The 18691-nt window shown below is 56.5% G+C and overlaps 2 protein-coding genes across 4 annotated transcripts in view; one reads left to right on the forward strand and one right to left on the reverse strand.

Annotated features, from left to right (window-relative positions):
* Positions 1-1556: 1556 nt before the first annotated feature.
* Positions 1557-6500, forward strand: NGB (neuroglobin). The gene is made up of 4 exons (XM_059689335.1): positions 1557-1864; positions 3140-3251; positions 3822-3941; positions 5374-6500. Exons 1-4 carry the CDS (start codon positions 1776-1778, stop codon positions 5506-5508), a joined length of 456 nt encoding a protein of 151 aa, XP_059545318.1. The 5' UTR covers positions 1557-1775; the 3' UTR covers positions 5509-6500.
* Positions 6501-12510: 6010 nt separating this feature from the next.
* TMEM63C (transmembrane protein 63C) overlaps positions 12511-18691 on the reverse strand; it is a 66013-nt gene continuing 59832 nt past the window's right edge. For 2 of the 3 annotated variants that reach the window (XM_059689420.1, XM_059689411.1), the window contains 2 exons: positions 17654-17722; positions 12511-15222 (listed from right to left, as the gene is read on the reverse strand). In XM_059689420.1, coding sequence (XP_059545403.1) covers positions 15022-15222; positions 17654-17722 — 270 coding nt within the window. In that variant the 3' untranslated portion in view covers positions 12511-15021. Of the gene's footprint in view, positions 15223-17653; positions 17723-18065; positions 18400-18691 lie in introns of those variants that run through there. The other variant, XM_059689428.1, reaches the window with a different exon arrangement.

The raw sequence follows: 18691 nt of genomic DNA on the forward strand, positions 1-18691 counted from the left end.
GACTAGTCCCTGAGCACCCTGGCCTTCTCCCCTCAGCCTCCCGTCCCTTTGTGCTCCTACCTGGGGCTCTCTTAGACTCTAGGACACAAGCCAGGCTGCCTTACAGCCTTGTTCTCCCTGCCCCAGCCCAGAGAGCCGAGCTGTGTGGAGAGACGGGGGAGAGATGACTAGGGGTACACAAACTCCTGGGTCCTTGGAAGAGGGAGAGCAGCTGGACGGGTTCATCAGGCTCAGTTGGATGCAGGAAAGGCGAGTTCTGCTGAGGCGCTTCATCCGGATTCAGGGCCAGAAGGAGAAGTTCTAGAAGGCAGGGACTCAGCACTCCATGCCTAGCACAGGGCTGGCCGTGGAGCTGCAGCCTGACCATAACTGATGGCCCCAGAGCACCCGCCCCTCCTTCGTGTCCGTGAAAACAAAGGCGGTGGACTGAGAGGCTGGGTATGGAGACCCAGCCCAGCTGTACACTGAACACAGCTGAGGACACAGAGAAGTGGACAGCCTGAGGGGAGATGGGCTCTGACACTCCCAAATAATGAGAAATGGTGAGCAATGTGCCTGCTCTCCCAAACCTGGGCCCCTAGAACTTGGTGGAGCTTGAGGAACCTTCATGACTGAAACAGGAAAGTTTGGGTCTAATTGACAGGTGGCCAACTTTACACCCTGAATGGCAAGCCTGAGATTCTGGGCCTGAACTTCTATTTAATAACATACATAGTACTTCTATTTAATCCTTTAAAAAATCTATTAAAAATTGTGGGATGGCCCAGCCGGCGTGGTTCAGTGGTTGAGTGTCTACCTATGAACTAGGAGGTTACAGTTCAGTTCCTGGTCAGGGCACATGCCGGGATTGTGGGCTCCATCCCCAGTGTGGAGCATGCAGGAGGCAGCCGATCAATGATTCTCTCATTGATGTTACTCTCTCTCCCTCTCCCTTCCTCTCTGTAATCAATAAAAATATATTTTAAAAATCATGGGATGGTGGACTGTTTGCGCTTAACTCCCTCAAAGTCCACATAGGGCGATGCTCACAGCTGCTGCAGCTGCGACCCCACCCTGCCACGCAGAACTGGGGCTGGAGTTGGAGCCCACAGGTCTCTACGCACGGAGTCCAGGAAAACCCAGCCTGGCTGGAAATGGCTGCGGTCGGGCCCTGTCCCTAGGGTGAGTGCCCCTGAGGAGTGGGGGTGTCTCAGATCCAGAACCAGGGCAGAGGGCACCCCTAACCTCAGCCTAGTCGTAAAGGTAGCAGCCCTGGCATCCCCCCCCCCCCCCCCCCCCCCGGCCTGACCCTGGGAAGGAGGGGAGGAGACCCTGTGGCAGGGGGTGACAACTCAAACGCTTCAGGAAATGTTTGAGAGGCTTGTGGAAAGGTGGCTCATGCAGAGCCTACCTGAGACAATCAAATTCAGTGCAGGCTCCATGATTTCTGTGCAGCTCTGAAGCCGGCACTGACCGTGCCACCAGGTCTGGGCCAGAGCCTTGCCCAGAGACGTGCGCTTTGATGGCCGGAGGGGGCGGGGCCGTGTTTGCTTTAAAGCGCCGGGTAGGTCTGCTCGGGGCTGTGCAGCTTGGGGCACTCTCGGGGCGCAGGGAGCTGCGGCCAGAGCAGGGTCCCCAGAAGCGCCAGAGGGGCCGGCAGGGTTGGGGCGCCTCCACTAGGTCAGGGCTGCCAAGGGTGCGGAGTGGCCTCGTCGCTTCGGAGATGGCGCGGCACCTGCGGTGACGGTCTCGCGCCCCGAGGCTTCCAGCCTTGCGCCCCGCGTCCCTGGGCGAGCATGGAGCGCCCCGAGCCCGAGCTGATCCGGCAGAGCTGGCAAGCGGTGAGCCGCAGCCCCCTGGAGCACGGCACCGTCCTGTTCACCAGGTGAGGGTGGCCCCGAGCCAGGGCGGGCAGGGGACCTGGCCAGGAATGGGTTCCAGGTGGCTGGCGGCTCCAGAGGAGGGAAAGCTGACCGCTGCCTCTGCACCGGGCGCCTCCAGATGTGCGCACAGGAGCCGGCCCAGGACCCCTTCTTGCTTCCCGCGCGGCACATCCTGCCCAACGAGGCTCTCTGGGGGCGGAGTGGGTCCTCTCCGGAATCTCCTTACACTCGGGCCAGCAGACACCACCCCAGGCGCTGGCCTCCTCCCCGGCTCTGCGCCTCCTGAGTTTGTTCCTGGGATAGTAACTCCAGGGGTGCCGGCCGCTGCCAGTAAGGGGAAACCGCCCGTGTGGGGAGGGGGCGCTGGGTGCCTGGCTGGCAGAGCACGGGGTCCAGGCCCCAGGAAAGTGCACTTCCACCAACTAACAGGGGGATCAACCTTTCCCAGGAAAAGACCAGGCTAGGACAGAGAACCCCCAGGCGGGGGAGGACAGATGCCCGAGTCTCACCGCCTGGAAGAGGGGTAAGAGGGTGCCAGCCCCTCAGGGGGAGGAGGAGGCAAATCTTCAACCTCAGCTTGAGGGTCTCTAACCACTGGGCCATCACAGTGAGGCACAGTTTCCTTCCACCAGAGTTTTTCCTAAGCCAGAACAGAACTTCTGAGGAAGCTTTTGCAAACCCCAACCCCCAACCCCCCAGCCCTCCCCCACTGCCTCCCCCCAAAATGGAAATAAATTCACAGTTACCCAGGACCCAGATGCTCCCTCTCAGATGTGGCTGAGAGCTTCTGCTTTGTGTCTCCCGGCTTTCCCCGGCTTGCTCGGGCCCCCTCTGTGGTTCTGAACTGTGTGGCCCTAGGGAAGATCCTTAACCTCTCTGGGCTTTTGTTCCTCCATAAAATAGGTAAGGAGTTCTTAACTATTATTATCATCCTGGCCAGAGCCCCCTCAGACACGACGAGACTAGGAGATTCTGACCCCAAAATGGGAAGGGTTGCGGGAAGAGAGAGAGAGAGAGAGCCTTTTCCCAGGCTTTCTGTTTGAGAATCCCTTCTTGCCCAGTCCCCTCAACATGCTGGGTCCTAGAGTGGCCTGGGGACCCAAGTTCTTTCTAGGAAGGGGTTTCGGCAAAGCTGGTGAAGGGGTCGGTACCAGGTTGGAGGGTATGCTGTCGTTTACGGCCAAACCTCTGGCCCACCCCCACTCCCACTGTGGCAGCCAGGGCTCGCGGGGCTTGCTGGGGCTAACACCCGGGCTGATGCAGGCCTCCCCCTGCAGGCTGTTTGACCTGGAGCCCGACCTGCTGCCCCTCTTCCAGTACAACTGCCGCCAGTACTCCAGCCCTGAGGACTGCCTCTCCTCCCCCGAGTTCCTGGACCACATCAGGAAGGTGAGGGAAGGATGAGCTGGGGGGTGGCCTCCAGGATCCAGCAGGCACCTTCCTGGGAGAGAATGAGGGACATGGGGTAGTGAAAATGACTGGTTTTCTGCCCCAGGCCTGGGCTTACTGCCCTCCTCCTTTCCCTCTGCACTGAGCTGGACCTGTCTGGGCCAGTCAGCCTTCTCCCCACCCTGTGTTCAGCCAGCTGGTCCCAGCTCTGTCATTGCCCTAGGCCTCGTCCCTGGCTCCTTTGGGTGGTGCTGGCACTCATCTACTAGGGGCCGTCCATCTGCCTGTGAAAACCAAGCTGGGTTTTCTTAGAGGCTCTCCCAGGGCCTCGGTTTCCCCTTGTCCCAGGCAGACAACACTGTCCCGCAGGCATGTTTAGAATTTTGAGCCCCTCAGAGGCTTCTCTCACCATGTCGGCCATCACACATTGAACACCTACTGTATACAGACACAGGTTGCTTTCCATTTCTCATGACTCTCTTACCTCTAGTCAGGACCTCCAGGCTCTGGACTGTGGGTGTGAGCAGGAAGATGGCTCTGCCTGTCTCACTGCTACCTTGGCCTTGACAGGTGATGCTCGTGATCGATGCCGCGGTGACCAATGTGGAGGACCTGTCCACGCTGGAGGAGTACCTGGCCGGCCTGGGCCGGAAGCACCGTGCAGTGGGTGTGAAGCTCAGCTCCTTCTCGGTGGGTAGAGGGGCTCCTCTCTCTCCTGAGCTCCTGACCTGAGGCCACCACTCTCTCCCGGTCCTCTCTTACCTCCCCCTTCCTACACCCTCACATGACTGGGCGAGGGACCTGCATCTGTTACACACGTGCTGTGTGATCCTGGTGCTGCCTTGACCTCTCTGAGCCTCCAACTTTTCTTCTCTGGAGTGACTTCTCTTAGAACCATAGAACGTCAAGGAGCCTGTGGGATTAGCCGGTCTGCTCAGTTTTCTGTTCCCGTGTCTAGGACCATCTCAAACCAACAACGATGCCTAATTTCTCTGGGCTCTCTTCTGTTCCATGTGGTGTGGTAGAGCCACTCATGCAGTGCACTCAGCTGGAGCTCGGCTGGGGATGGAATGTCCAGGGTGGCCTGGCATCCTCGGGGTCTCTCTCCCTGTGGCCTCATCACTCGGTGGTCTGGCCCAGCGTCTGTCCAGCGCAGCAGCTGAGTTCTAAGAGGGAGTGTTCGAAGAGGTCAAGCCCGTTGTGCAAGTGCTTTCCCAGACTCTGCCTGTACTGCTCTTGCTAATGCCTCATCTGGCTAACAGCCCATGGGCCAAAGCCAGTTACACAGCTGAGCCCAGTGTCAAGGGGGAGGATCCCTACTCAAGATGGGGTTCACTGGGGCACTGACGTGGCTGTCTACCACATAGACCAGTCATCCTGCCAGATGGTAGGCACTGGAGGATGGGGCCGAGTTTGTCTGGCGCTCTTCATCTCCCACGCTAGCACAGTGCCTGGTCTCCAGTGGACAGTCAGTAAATATTAGTGGAATAAATAAATCGTATTTTATTATGACTAAACATGAGAGCCATTATTATTGTTGAAGGCTTACTGTGCGCAGATGATATACTAAGCTTTTTATAGATGACCTCATTTAATCATTTCAACAACCCAATGAATCAGAACTTTTTTTTTGGTTTTACTTTCTTGGTTTAACGGATGAAGCAACGGAGGCTCAGAGAGGTGACGTAACTTGCTCAAGGTCGCAGTTCATAAGTGGTGGAGTCAGAAAGTGAACCGAGGCCCAGCTGGTTACAGAGCCCCCGGGCTCTTCACACCACGAGTGCTGCCTTGCAGAGGAGGAAACAGGCCTGTGGGCAATGGCTCTGCTTGGTCTGAGCTGGGAGTCCCAGGCAATGCCTCTGCCTCACTCCTTGGGTGGTTTCAAGGCTGGGAGTGGGGTGAAAGGCTTTGTTCACTATGAAGGCTCACTCTAAGGGGGAAAGTGGGTGCAGTGTGGTACCCAAGGATTGGGGCAGAATCCTGCTCAGAAAGCATGAACCCTGTGCAGGAGAGAGGAAAGGCCCAGGAGCCCGTCCCAGCCCCAGGCCTCGGTTTTCTCACCTGTGGAATGGAGTGATGCCTTCCTGCCTTGGGAATGACAAGGTGCTCCTTGCCTCTGCAGACGGTGGGCGAGGCCCTGCTCTACATGCTGGAGAAGTGCCTGGGCCCTGCCTTCACACCAGCCGTGCGAGCAGCCTGGCGCCAGCTCTACGGGGCCGTGGTACAGGCCATGAGTCGAGGCTGGGATGGCGAGTAAGAGGCATTTTCTACCCAGCAGCCTCCACCTGGTGGCCTTCATCTGACTGTGTCTGTCTGTTGGTCTGTGTCTGGCGTAGCCTTGTCCCCTTGACCATACTGCAGGGGTGATGGAGCAGGGCTGGGTCCCCGTCCCACCCCCACTTAAGTACAGAGGGGTGTGCCTTTCCTCTAGGAAAGGGCTTCTGGATTTCCCTGCACCCCAGTGGCTTCTTCCCTGCCTCATTCTCTCCCTCTGGTGTCCCCTTTTCTGCCATGAGGAGGAGCAGCATTTTGGGGGCATTGGCGTCCCGGGTCCAAGGAGGTATTGGGCTTTGAGAGAAGGGGCTCTTCCATCAGCCACCGTTCTGGGGTGAGCCTGAGTCTAGTTGGGGAGGGTTGGGGAGGGTGGGATGGCCGAGCTCCAGGCACCTTTTGAATGCTTTTCTCTCCCAGGGTGTTTGCTTTTCACAAGGAAAGGGAGGGACAGCTTTAGCCTTCATGGTGGAGTCACAGGCAGGTCATCAGGAGAACTGCTGAAGGGACAGGTGACCTGGCTTGTGAGGGGCTCCCTGGGGTCTCAGGGGCCTACTGAGATGTCACTGCAGTCTCTCCCCTCCCCTCACTCAGCACTGTGGTGGCAGCTCCCTTACCATCTCTCTGTAGGAACCAGCTAGCCAGCCAGGGTGGGGTGCGGCTGCGGAAGGCCAAGAAAGGAGGGGCCCCTTCATTCGGAGAGACCTGAGTGCGGGCAGCTCCTCCTCACCACCCACCCCAGCAGGGCCCCGGTCTCATCTCCTGACCCTCCTTTCTGCCTCTGCCAGCACCCAACGGTGGGCCCACAACTCCCCAGCTTTCATGCCCGGTGTGTGCCCTACTCAGGTGGGTGGAGAGATGGGAAGGCAGTGTGAGAGGACCCTGCCCTCGCCCTGAGCTGTCTGCACTTTATCTTTTGTTCTGTGCTGTGGTTGTGTAAACCCATGAGGAATAAACCTCTTCTGTGTGCCTCTCTGACCCTCTGGGACTGGTCTTTTCTTGGGTGTCAGCTTGTGCAGGATGAAGCTGCAGAGTGACGGATGTAGGACAGGGCAGGAGTTTGGGGTCAGGAGGGCCAACGTGAGAACAGGTAAAAAGAAGGGAGGGGCCTGGGGAAGCCAATGGTGGAGATGGAGCTAGGGGTCTGTGGTGGAAACTGCCTGGCAGGGCACCAGATCCAGTTCTTCTTCCATCTGGGCATAGAGCTGGGCTACGTTTCCCAGCCTCCCTTGCAATTCGATGGGTCATATGACCAAGTTCTGGCCCATAGAATGTGTGGACATGTATGCTATTCCCAGACCTGGCCCCCCGAAACTCCTGCATGCTCCTCTGTGCTCTGTCATTTGTCTGCTGGCTTGATGCAGACCTCACAGCGACCTTGAGGACCATGTGTTGAATATGGTAGAGCCACTAGGTGAAAGGAGCCTGGGTCCCTGAATCACTGCTTGGAGGAGAGAACCCACTATTCACAAGTGCCTGGTGGGGCCAGGTACTTCTCCAGGAGGTACAGCAGGCACTCGCCCATTTTGAATTTTACAGGAAAGAGACGTACACTACTATTGTGTTTGTACCATGATACATTTTGGGGTTGGTTTGTTACAACACATGCCCATGCTAATTCAGATCTGAAGTAGGTCATTGGTCAGGGACCTGGGAGCTCCCACCTGCTGGTGGACAAGGTGAGGCCAGGGAGAGGAATGGGCCAGATGCCAAGACAGCAGCAAAGGGCACCAAAGACTCTGAGGATGTCTTGTAGATCCTACTTGGAGGGGAAGGTACCAATCCCAGGGCAAGGATTTTAAGGACAGTAAATGAGTTAACCTGGAATATATATACTGGAGTTGAAGAGCAGGTGTGTGTGTGTGTGTGTGTGTGTGTGTGTGTGTGTGTGTGTGTGTGTTTCGGGAGGCTCAGGCAGATAGGGGCAGAGAGTTAGCCAGGGCCTGGGGAGGGAGCAGCATTAAGAGTGGGCATATCATGAGTCAGAGAAAGACAAATACCATATGGTCTCGTTTATATGTGGAATCTAATGAACAAAATAAAATGACAAAATAGAAACAGAGGCATGGATACATGAAACAGGCTGATAGCTGTCAGACGGGAGGGGGACTGGAGGCTGGATGAAAGAAGATGAAGTGATTAAGCAAATATGACACAGACACAGACAACAGTATGGTGATAGCCAGGGGGATAGGGGAGTGGAGGTGGGCAAAAGTGTGTGTGTGTGTGTGGGGGGGGGTGATTGGGACAAAAAGAGACTTTATTTGGGGAGATGACTGCACGATGCAATGTGTGCAGATGATGTTTTGTTGAGTTGTACACTTGAAGCCCATATGGTTTTGTGAATTGTCACCCCAATAAATTCAATAAAAAAGGAGTAGGTATCATATCAACAGGTTAACCCCAGACATGCTCCTGGCCTCCAAGGTGTGGGTTCCTAGAGCTGGGCTGTGAGTGGCTTCAAGGGCTGTACCCGGGCCACTGTCCTCACCCTGAGGCTTCAGTTTTCTCAGCCAGGACCATGTGGCTGGTGCCAGCAGACCCCCAGCTCCCAGCCGGGCTCAGGTGGCCAGGCCTGCCAGGCGGGGTGACTACAGACAGTGGGTCTGGAGCATGTTAGGGATGCTTTCCCACTGTGGCACCAAAAGCATTTTTTCCTTGAGCCCCACTCTCCACGGAGAGAGGGCCTCTTCCACCGTGAGATCTGGTAACAGCTTAGACTCAGGCCCACGGTTCCCGAGTGTTTGACACCCGCTCAGGCGACCGGGGTGACCTGGCTTCGGCAAGACCAAGCACTCTCCTCTGACCTGTGTCTTGAGCCATCCCAAGCATGACTGCTTTCCTCCTGTCCTAAAGGCTACCCTTCTGCCTGTGCACGTGTGTGTGTGTGCATGTGTATGTGTGTGTGTGTGTGGGGGAGGAGTAGTTTCTTCCCTCTCTTAGCCCTGTAATCCCCCCCTCCTTTATTCCTCCTCAGTTTTTTTAAAAAATATATTTTATTGATTTTTTACAGAGAGGAAGGGGAGTCAGAAACATCGATGAGAGAGAAACATCAATCAGCTGCCTCCTGCACACCCCCTACTGGGGATGTGCCCGCAACCGAGGTACATGCTCTTGACTGAAATCGAACCTGGGACCCTTCAGTCCACAGGCCGACGCTCTACCCACCGAGCCAAAAAACGGTTAGGGCCCTCCTCAGTTTATCCATTCACGTGTCCCATCTTATGGAAAGAACTGCCTCACCTACACGCCTCTTCTCTCCCCAGCTCCCACCCTGTTACTTCCTTTGTAGCAAAACTCCTTAAAAGAGTTGTCTTTCTTGGCAGTTTTTCATCTCCTCCCTCGTATGAGCAAATGGGAACCTATTTCAACCAGGCTTTCATCCCCACCCTAATCTGTTCCGGTCAAGGTCACCAACAACATTGATCCTGGGAAATTCAGGGTCATGTCTCCATCCTCATCTTTCTCTTCTGCTCAGCAGCACTGGGAAGAGTTGATCACTCTTTTCCTTATTTTTAAACGTTTTATTATGGAAAAATGTTCACATACACAAAAATCAGAGCCTCATGAATCTCCACGTACCCTTCACCCAGCATCAGTGGTGAGTGCTCAAGAGCTCCCCACCCCTTTCATTTGGATGGAGAGTCTTAAAGCAAATCCCACCTTCCTGGCCTTTCACCAGTAGCGTCTTCCATATGAACTTCTAGTTGATACGTTGTTCACCTCTTAACCCATTCCATCAACTCACCTACCCAGATGAACAGACTCTCCTCAACCTCACCTAATGCCCGGTGCATATTTGAAATCCCCTGATGTCTTTCTGCAGCTGGTTTGTTCAACCCAGGTGCAACCAAGGGCCACCGATTGCATCTGGTTGTGTCAAACCTTTCATTCTCTACAGCAGTGGTTCTCAACCTTGGCTGCACATTAGAATCACCTGGGAATCTTTTTAAAATCCTGATTTCTGGGCCTCATCCTCCGGAAATTCTGTTTCTTTGTTAGCGGGTGGGGCCACAACATTAGTAACAAAGAAACAGAATTTCCGGAGGATGATCCAGTTTATCCCTACCTGACACCCACTATATATATTCTTTTTTTAATCCTCACCCGAGGATATTTTTCCATTGATTTTTACTTTTTTTAAATTTTTAAAAAATATACATTTTATTGATTTTTTACAGAGAGAAAGGGAGAGGGATAGAAAGTTAGAAATATCAATGAGAGAGAAACATTGATCAGCTGCCTCTTGCACACCCCCTACTGGGGATGTGCCTGCAACCAAGGTACATGCCCTTGACCGGATTCGAATCTGGGACCCTTCAGTCTGCAGGCCGATGCTCTATCCACTGAACCAAACCAGTTAGGGCTCCATTGATTTTTAGAGAGAGTGGAAGAGAGAAGGAAAGACAGAGAGAAACATCGAGGTGAGAGAAACACATAGAGTGGTTGCCTCCTGCTGGCACCCCGATCAGGGCCCTGGCCAGGGAGGAGCCTGCAACCGATGTACATGCCTTTAACCAGAATCGAACCTGGGACCCTTTGGTTCACAGGCCAACTCTCTATCCACTTAGCCAAACTGGCTAGGGCTGCACTATATACATTTATCGTGCTGATGTTGGTTGCATTTGAAAAGGGAAGGCTGACAGTTCAGTTCGGCCACTTTGAGCTCTGCGCTTGGAGGGGAGGGAAGAGGTAGCCAGAAGTGACCCTGAGGCCTGGTGTGTGCGTGTGGCCCACACAGTAGTACTTACTGCCAAGTAAGATTACAGAGGAGTTGTGCTGGGTACTAATCCTTCATAAGCCGGAGAGCAAACGTTTGTTTGGGCCTAACCTTTGATTACCTACTAGGTACTCCCTGGAGGCAGAGTGCAGGAGGGTTCCCGGCCTGAGGGCTGTAATTATTTCCAGGCTACAGGGCCACACCCTCCCCAGGTGAGACAGTGTGAGGTGCTGAGACCAGCTCCCCCCATTCCAGGGACTCAATTCTCCTGGCTCAGGAGTCACCTGGGGGGCTTGTGTAAACTAGGCGTGCCCAGGCCCCACCTCAGAAAGTTTAGTTTGTCCTGGACCTGGGGTTGTTGAAATCTCCAGGAGGCTCATTTGCAGCCAGGATGGAGAACCCAGCTTTGGTGGCTTGAGAGGGGCCGGGCTGGTTGTCAAGGCTTGGGGATAGTCAAGTGTCCAGGAAACACCCTCTGCCGAGAAAACCTGCGGACCACCTTCCCACAAACAGGCTCCCCCATGCCTGCCACGGAGCGGACTGAGACCCCTGGAGACGGGCCCGCATGGAGGTCACTGGACGGACCTGAGTCTCTTCCCCCCTCCCCCCCACCGCCCCCATGGCTTTGGGAGAGTGCTGGCCCTGGAGGGCCTCCCGGAGCCCAGGCTCTCCTGCCTCCTTCCCAGCCCCGGGGAGCTCCAGGGCCCTCTTAGGCAGAAGCCACCAACCCAGTGTCCTGGGCCCCCCTCTTGACCTGTCCCCAAGTCCCACCCCCTGCCCAGCCCTGCCTTCCGGGCCTCCAGTCTCCACAGCTGCTGAGGACAGAGGAGACTGACCGACCCCACTCTCCCTTCAGGACTTTGCGCGTGAGGGACCACAGCCTCCCTCTCCAGCTTCTGTCTTTCTACGTCTGTCTCTGCCTGAGCAGAGTCCCCTGAGAGGTCTGCTGGACCAAGGAACGGCCTGGGCGGCAGGGGGGACCCTGAGCCTGCCGGCCCCTGGAAGGAGACCCTGAGAGGCAGCTGTCGGGGTGGGAGTTCACGGGTCCCAGGAGAAGGCCCTTGTTCCCACGGCAGCCGTTAGCCCCACCCCGTTCCCAGGCAGCCAGGTGGCCGTCATACTTCTCCGTCCCCTGAGGCAGCCCTCGTGCATTTCATCTGATTGATGTGGAGAAGATGACTCTGAGGGGAGAAGGGTCAAGGGCATGGGCCCTGCCGTGAGGGGCTGTGAGCCCAGGCCCACTGGCGGACTGACAGGTGCAGGAGAGGGCCCAGGGAGGCCGGCGACAGCCCTGTGCCCGCCTGGGAGGCTGCCTCGGTCCCGGCTGGACCTGCTGTGTTCAGTCTTGAGGCAGAGCAGCCAGCCTCCTCCTCCTGCCCCTCCTTCCTGGATGAGATGACCATCCCAGGGTCATCAAGCGGCGGCGAGAGGAAGGCCAGAACCCTGGTGTCCTTGGCCGGGACGCACGGCCCAGGGCAGGACACTTTTCGCCTCTTTTCCTTGGTACAACAGCAGACAGAGCTAGCACTGGCTAGAGCAGGGGTGGGCAAACTTTTTGACTCGAGGGCCACAATGGGTTCTTAAACTGGACCGGAGGGCCGGAACAAAAGCATGGATGGAGTGTTTGTGTGAACTAATATAAATTCAAAGTAAACATCATTACATAAAAGGGTACGGTCTTTTTTTTTTTTTAGTTTTATTCATTTCAAACGGGCCGGATCCGGCCCGCGGGCCGAAGTTTGCCCACGGCTGGGCTAGAGGGTCTTTCTTAGCCTGTTCAGGCCTGACCTGCCAGCCCACACACCTCCTAACACCCAACCTCTCCACCCCCGCCCCAGGTGCAGACCCGAGACCTCCTGCCTCGCTTTCTGGGGGCTTCCATCTGAAATCCTCATCGTGTCACATCCGGTTTCTAGTCTGGCCAACAGCCTCTCAGGGCCCAGCACTCACCCCGGGGCTCCTGCTGCCCAGGGAGGCTGCCGAGGGCTTGCTGGGTAGTCACAGAGCAGAGTTCTTTATTGCTCAGGGAGCTCTCAGGGGACCCCAGCAGAAAGAATGGGCAGATTCACGCCCCCTCTCTCCAGCAGACCAGGCGCACTTGCAGGCCTTGCCTGGGAGGACAGGGGCCACCAAAGGCCTCAGGGGGAAGGGGTCCCCAGGGGCCAGAGCCATGAAGGTGTGGTGCTCCATCCCCGTGAGCTCATCCCTTCCAGGTGGAGGGAAGCCGCTGGCGGGGTGGGGCAGAGGCAGAGGCACAGGCAGCAGAGGTTGGGAGGACTGTTTATTCAAGGCACGGTCACAGCATTGATAACAAGAAGGTTCGGCATTCTGGCACATTCCTTCAGTGGTGGTGGCCAAGGGAAGTCATACCCCTCACGTGGGTCCCCAGAGGTGGCAATGCTGCTGATAGGCACTTGGCTTCCAGGAGCATCTGAGGAAGGGGCCGGCAGGCGTGGAGCTGCTCTAGGCTGAGGGGGGCACTTCTTGAAGGCTCTATACCGGGTCCCCCACCCCAGAGCCAGCTCCCTCCAGAATGGGTCAGGTCTGAGAGGGGTGGGACAGCTGGGAAGTGGGCCAGTGGGGTAGGTGGAGGCCAATGCGTGAGGCAGGAGTGGGCTGAGAGCAAGCTGGTGGGGGGAGGTGCCTGGATGTGGGGGGTCAGGAGCCAAAGCACACCCACACCCACACAGTGATGGAGGGAGGTTGAGCAGCTGTGGTGGGGCCTTGCCAGTTGCCCTGGGTCTCCAGGAAGGCTAGCGAAGTGAGGATTCTGGAACTTTCCTAACATTCGCATGGCCTTCTCTCAGAACCAGTCTGCACTTGACCCCAATTCAGAGGGGGAAGCCCCCCCTCTGGACATACTGTCCTGTCATCTGCTGTGACCCTTTGCATATGCAGCTTCCACAGGCTGCCAGGTGGGCAGGGGAGGAGAGAGGAGAGGTAGGTGCCCAGTGAAGGCGAGCCCACAGGCCAGCTTTTGGCAGGACCCCCCTCTCCCCCCCAAAAAACAACAACACAAAAAACCACTCTGGGGGTCAGGCAGTGCCTGGAGCTCTCTGCTGGGGGCCCTGACCACCCTGCTCTGGAAAGGACCTATGCTCTGGTGGCTGGTGGAATGCTCGGGGGAGGGGCCTTGGGTTATGAGGGACTGACTGGGTATAATTCCCTCCTTTTCTGAGCTGGAGTAGGAGGGGGATGCCTGCCTCCTCCCTAGCAGACTCAAGCTCTCTGGAAAGATTTCTCAAGCCAAAGTCTGGGCCAAGGAGAATCTCTGGGTGAAGCTTGAAACTTCTGGAGCTGCGATGTGGGCAAGGATGAAGCAAGGACGTAGTTCAGGGTCACCCATGAGCCTGGGACGCAGCGAGGGGCCCCGGCCTCCGGAGGAAGGAGCTCTAGAGCATGCAGACCCCATTCGACTTGGCTCGTTCTGGTCCACGGGGGCCCCCGCTGGCCCTTCTCTGTGTGCGCATCTGCTGGGCCGCCTGGTAGTCCTGATGGAGACCTGTCCCCGGGGGCAGAGGCCCGCACCCCCTGCCTGGGGCAAAGGTCCTGGGTGTCCCCAGCATAGGTTCTGCTCAGGATTTGGCTCCAGGCCTCAGGAGGTGGCAGCTCTGGGAGGCAGTCTTCCTCTGCCAGAAGGAGCTTCTCTGTGGAGGTCCCAGCCCCACCCCAACCCACTCTTTGCTGGGCCCCGTAGTGTCACAGCCAGGACCACCCTGGAGACCACTGGAGTCTTCAGTCCAAGAACAGAGGCAAGGTCTTACCTGGAGGGCGGGGAGTGGCCAGAGCTTCAGGGTGAAGCAAGGGCTCCTCACCCCAAGCTGCTGCCCACCTCGGCCACACGGGGCCCAGGCACTGAGGCGGGCATGAGGCAGGAGCAGTTCTCAGGGGCCACCTCCTTGGCCTGTGGGGTCCTCTGATTAGGCCCTGGGGCTTGGGGAGCTGTACCTGGTTTCCCATCCCCCACGTGTTGGGAGAAGACCCCCACTCCGTGAATTCTGCCTCTGCCCCTCCCCCCTTAGAGAACAGCCGAGGTTTGCCTTTATCAAAATGCACACAGGTCCTGTTTAATGAGTCCTGAGTGATCGTGTCCCAGCGACTCTTACAGGAATAGAAAGGGGAGGGTCTCTGCCCTGCTGCCCCGGGGACTTCTGTCGGGGGCAGAGGAACAGGAGGGCCTCATCACCTTCTCTCTAGTCTTGGGTCTCAGCTGCCCCTTGCCCGGTGGAGGCAGAAATGTCCTCTTTACAGCACCCCCTGCAGGGGAGGAAGCGGGGTGAGGTGGTCTCTGTCTTGTCCATGAGGCCCAGCACACGTACCTTTGCCTCCTCAGAGGGAGGGGCCGGGAGTGGGGCAGGGTGGGTGGGAGCAGCAGCAGCTCCTTGGCAGGGCGGTGAAGACCCCAGGGAGTCGTCAGCGGGCTTCTTTCTTCCTCTTCCCTTATGCACACGTTTCTCCATCGTGACCCCAGGAAGGTCCCGAGCCTTCCGGCTCTGTGTCCAGGGCTTCGGCCACCTCTCCCAAGGCATGGCCCTTGCCTTGTCCTCTACCTCATCCTGGGGTCCCTGTGCACTGCCCAGCACCTCCCATTCTAGCTGGTCAGCAGGCCGGGGCCCTCCACGTGGCCAATGGCCAGATGGGCAGACGTCTGCCTCAGGCCTTTCCGAAGTCTGCAGGAAGTCGTGGGGAGGTCCGGGCTGCCCTCTGCCTCCCCCTGCCTGGCCCTCCCCTGGCTGCCACTCCCGGCTGGAGCTGCCAGGGCGAGGCCTCGGGTCCTGGTCAGTGGTACTGGCTCGGGCCCTCCAATTCCAGGCCTTCCTGGAACTGGGCCGCGTCCAGCTCCCTCGCAAAGCCCCTCGCACCACTCTCCTCGTCTCCCTCTTCTGGCGCTCTGTTCATGGTGCCGTAGGTGTGCTGGGCGGGCGAAGAGGCGGGGGTCAGGTTCATCTCTGGCTCTTGCAGCACGGTGGCCACATACAGCTGCTCAGGACAGACAGGGGGAGATCGAAGTGAGGTCACATTTGGGGCAAGATCCCGGACACACCCTTTACCTTACGCCCTACCCCCAAAGCCTCTGGCCCCTCAAGCCACGGTCCTTCTTCAACAGCTGCCCAAGTCCTGGCCATCCCCCTGCCCAGTTGCTCTTGGTCATTGAATGGGCATCTACGAGCTCCCAGGCCTAGTCAGTGCACTGTTCCTCCAGCGCCTGTGCCATTCATTCTGGGTGCCGGGTCAGGCTGGACCCGGAGGGAGATGCTGGCCTGTGCTGCGGTCTGGGGAGACCTTCCCCCCGTCCCTGAGCTAGTGACTTTCTAATACAATTTCAAAGGCGCATCCACAACTCCCTCAGGCTGGGTCATTGGCTGGGAATCAGGATTTGAAACCGAGACTGTTAACTGAGGTCTTGGTCATATGACCTGTCAAACCCAGGAAGACACACAGGAAGTACTAGGGATAGCACTTGGAACGGCTTTCAAACCAACTCCTTATTTTAAAAGTAGGTAATTATGGGATAGAATTAAGCCTTTCCTGTAGGAATTCATTTCAGTGAAACCAAGCAGCCCTCGCTGATGCGGGAACAATTTCCCTACAGAAGAGTCTAGACATCTGCTTAACGCCAAAGCAAACCCCACAGATGACCTGCTGGTGGTAAGTGGGGAAATTGTAACCGAACAATAGAAGAAGCCGGCTGTCACCTCTGATCAGGGAGTCACCTCAGCACCATGAATGGGAATAAGAGGGACATGACACATCTGGTGTGAGGCACAGCACTGCCTGGAATGTGGTCTGGCACCTAGTGTCAAACTGGTATCTATCAAGCCTTTGGAACTAACTTCTAGTTTTTAGGAAGTACAGGAGACAGTGGAATTTGCTGTAAGAAACAGAAAAACCCAGAAGGTAGGACATTCTGCAGGACTACTGGCTTGGTTTTTCCAACGAGCATTAAAAAGGGAAGGTGCTAGAATTAAAGGGACATGCATAAGGGCCGGATTAATGGGGCACAGAGAATGGATTCTTTTGGACAAGCTGTGAAAGATATTTCTGGACCATGGAGGACAATTTGAATATGGACTGAGTATTTGAAGAGGTAAAAATTTATATAGAAAGATGGAGATCGTTAACGAAAACATGCGTTATATATCGGTATACAGATATTATTTCACTTTAGCAAAAATTTTATATATGGAAGATTATAACTTAGGTATCAGTGCTCATCTCTGGGTGGTGAAAATATGGGCTTTTTGTTTTCTTATTTTTGCTTAGCTGTTTTCCCCCTTAATATCTGCATATACCACTGTTGCAATGACGAAAGATTAGAAAAATCAATTCCAGTAATTTTTATTTTTAAGCTCATGCTTTAGAGTCAGACCTGGCTCAATCTTTGCTATGCCTTTCCCTGCCTTGTAGCACCCTGGGGTCTAAATTAATTGGCCTTTTTGAGCCTCAGTTTTCCCATCTGTAAAATGAGGATAAAAACCCTTACTGTGTGGGTTTATCATAAAGATCGAGAGCGAGAATGGCGGAGTTTCCTGCACGTCCACCTGCTCTGCCAGGACTAAAGAGCCTGCTCTCCCCCGGGCCCTGCCGCCCACTCTGAGTTTCCATCAGGCTGTCTTCAGTTCCCCACATGTTCCCGATCGTCTCTTCCAGGCCTTTGCATAGGCTGATCCTCTTCCTCGAATGCTCTTCCCCCACACCCTATTCCACCTGGCAACCCTGACTCCCATCCCAGGAGTGAGATTAGATGTCCCTTCCTCCTCCGGGAAGCCTTCCCTGAGTGCCCTCTTCAGTGTTCCTCCAAGGTGCCCGGGCCTTGGACTCGGTGGCCCTGCATCCATACTTGTGGCCGGGAGGTGGGTGAGTGCTCATGTCCCTCTAGGCTGAGCCGCCGTGCGGGAGCCAATGCCCAGCCTGCTGGACCCCTGCACTCTGAGTCCGGCTCGTCTCTTCACATGCCGCTGGGCCCGCTCATCTGGCGCTGCCCCGACCTTACCATTCCATCCAGACCTGCAATAGCTCCCTGTAGCTCTGTCTGCGCACCTGTGCCCTTGGAGGCAGCCTTCGCTCCTGAGGCCGAGCCCCAGCACGTCCCTGCGTCTACACGACTGAGCTCTTTGTGGATGTGTCCGAGTTCACCCTGACCTCTCTCTTCCTCTTTGACTTCCTTCTAGAGATTGCTGATTTAAACGTGGCTCTTCCATCTTTCCTGCTCTTCAGCCAGGGCCACGGCAGCATTTGGACCTGGGCCAAGTCCTGCTGCATCAGAGGAGGGAGCCCAGGGAGGGGGCCCGTCTCCTCCCCAATACCCAGGGCAGGCACTAAATGCTGGTGCCCCCACAGTGCCACTGGAGTAGCCCCCCTCTAGGCATCCCCTTCTGACCTGTCCCCCGGGGAGAAGGCATTGACTCACAAGGGAGGTGGGTGTGGAGGAGGTGCTGCTTGGCTCCATGTCAAACACGGTCTCCATCTCCTCCTCCGGCTGCAGCAGTGGGGAGAAACGTGGAGGGTCACAGAATGGGGGTATCTGCCCTCTGCCCTCTCCCTCCCCACGTCCAGAGGAGCCTGGCCCTGGACCTGGGCCCATTGCTCCCTTTGAACTCAACTGATCTGCTTTCCCAGACCTGCAGCCCAGCTGAAGCCAGGGGAACAGAGAGGCGACTGGGATGCTAGGGCGACCCTCCAGGACGCACCATTCCCAAGGGCCACACTGGGGGAAGAACGTAGTTTTGGGATCGGGGTTCAAAGATGATTCTGCTTTGAGTCTAGGAAATGCCTTTATTTCAAATCTCTCTTCTCCCCCCGAGAATTTCCCCCTGTAGCTGGAACGCATCCTAAACCGCTATGGTCTAGGTCCCCTGCCGCCTTCCTTCTCCAGAGGGGACACTCAGACAACACGATCACGTGGCATCATTGTATTGGGAAGACAGAGCCAGAGGTGTCATTCGCTAGCCTGGCACTCGGGCCAGGGGATGGAGGAGGGGGCCAGGAAGGGAGGGCAGTGAGGGCTTGTGCCCAGGGTCCCAGATACGGCAGATCCACTAGAAGCAAGAGGCTCCTCTTCCCAGAGGCTCCCTCCTCGGACTCCGCCGGTGCCAGTGCTGCAGATCAACTTACTTCTTTTCGTTACATAAGTGCATTTTAAAAGGAAACACTTCACTAGTATAAACAGAAAACTTGTGTCAGTTGCTATAAGCAGAAGAAGAAATAAATAGGAACCCACAGAAAAATAAACGTGTCACCACGAAAAAGCATGTCAGGGCCCACTGGAAGTCCTTCCAGCGCATACACAGACGCCTCCCTTTGGGAAATGCTGGTGAGAGCGCACAGCGCTGCTGGCAGGGCCCTCGGTGGGCAGGGGTTGGCTCCCTGCTCTACTGACTAGGCTGGGCCCCACTGGCAGAGCGCGGAAGGAGTCACGGGGCCCAGAGAGCCAGGCGCCCCTCCAGAC

Source organism: Myotis daubentonii, chromosome 1, assembly GCF_963259705.1.
Source record: "Myotis daubentonii chromosome 1, mMyoDau2.1, whole genome shotgun sequence".
Taxonomy (NCBI): domain Eukaryota; kingdom Metazoa; phylum Chordata; class Mammalia; order Chiroptera; family Vespertilionidae; genus Myotis; species Myotis daubentonii.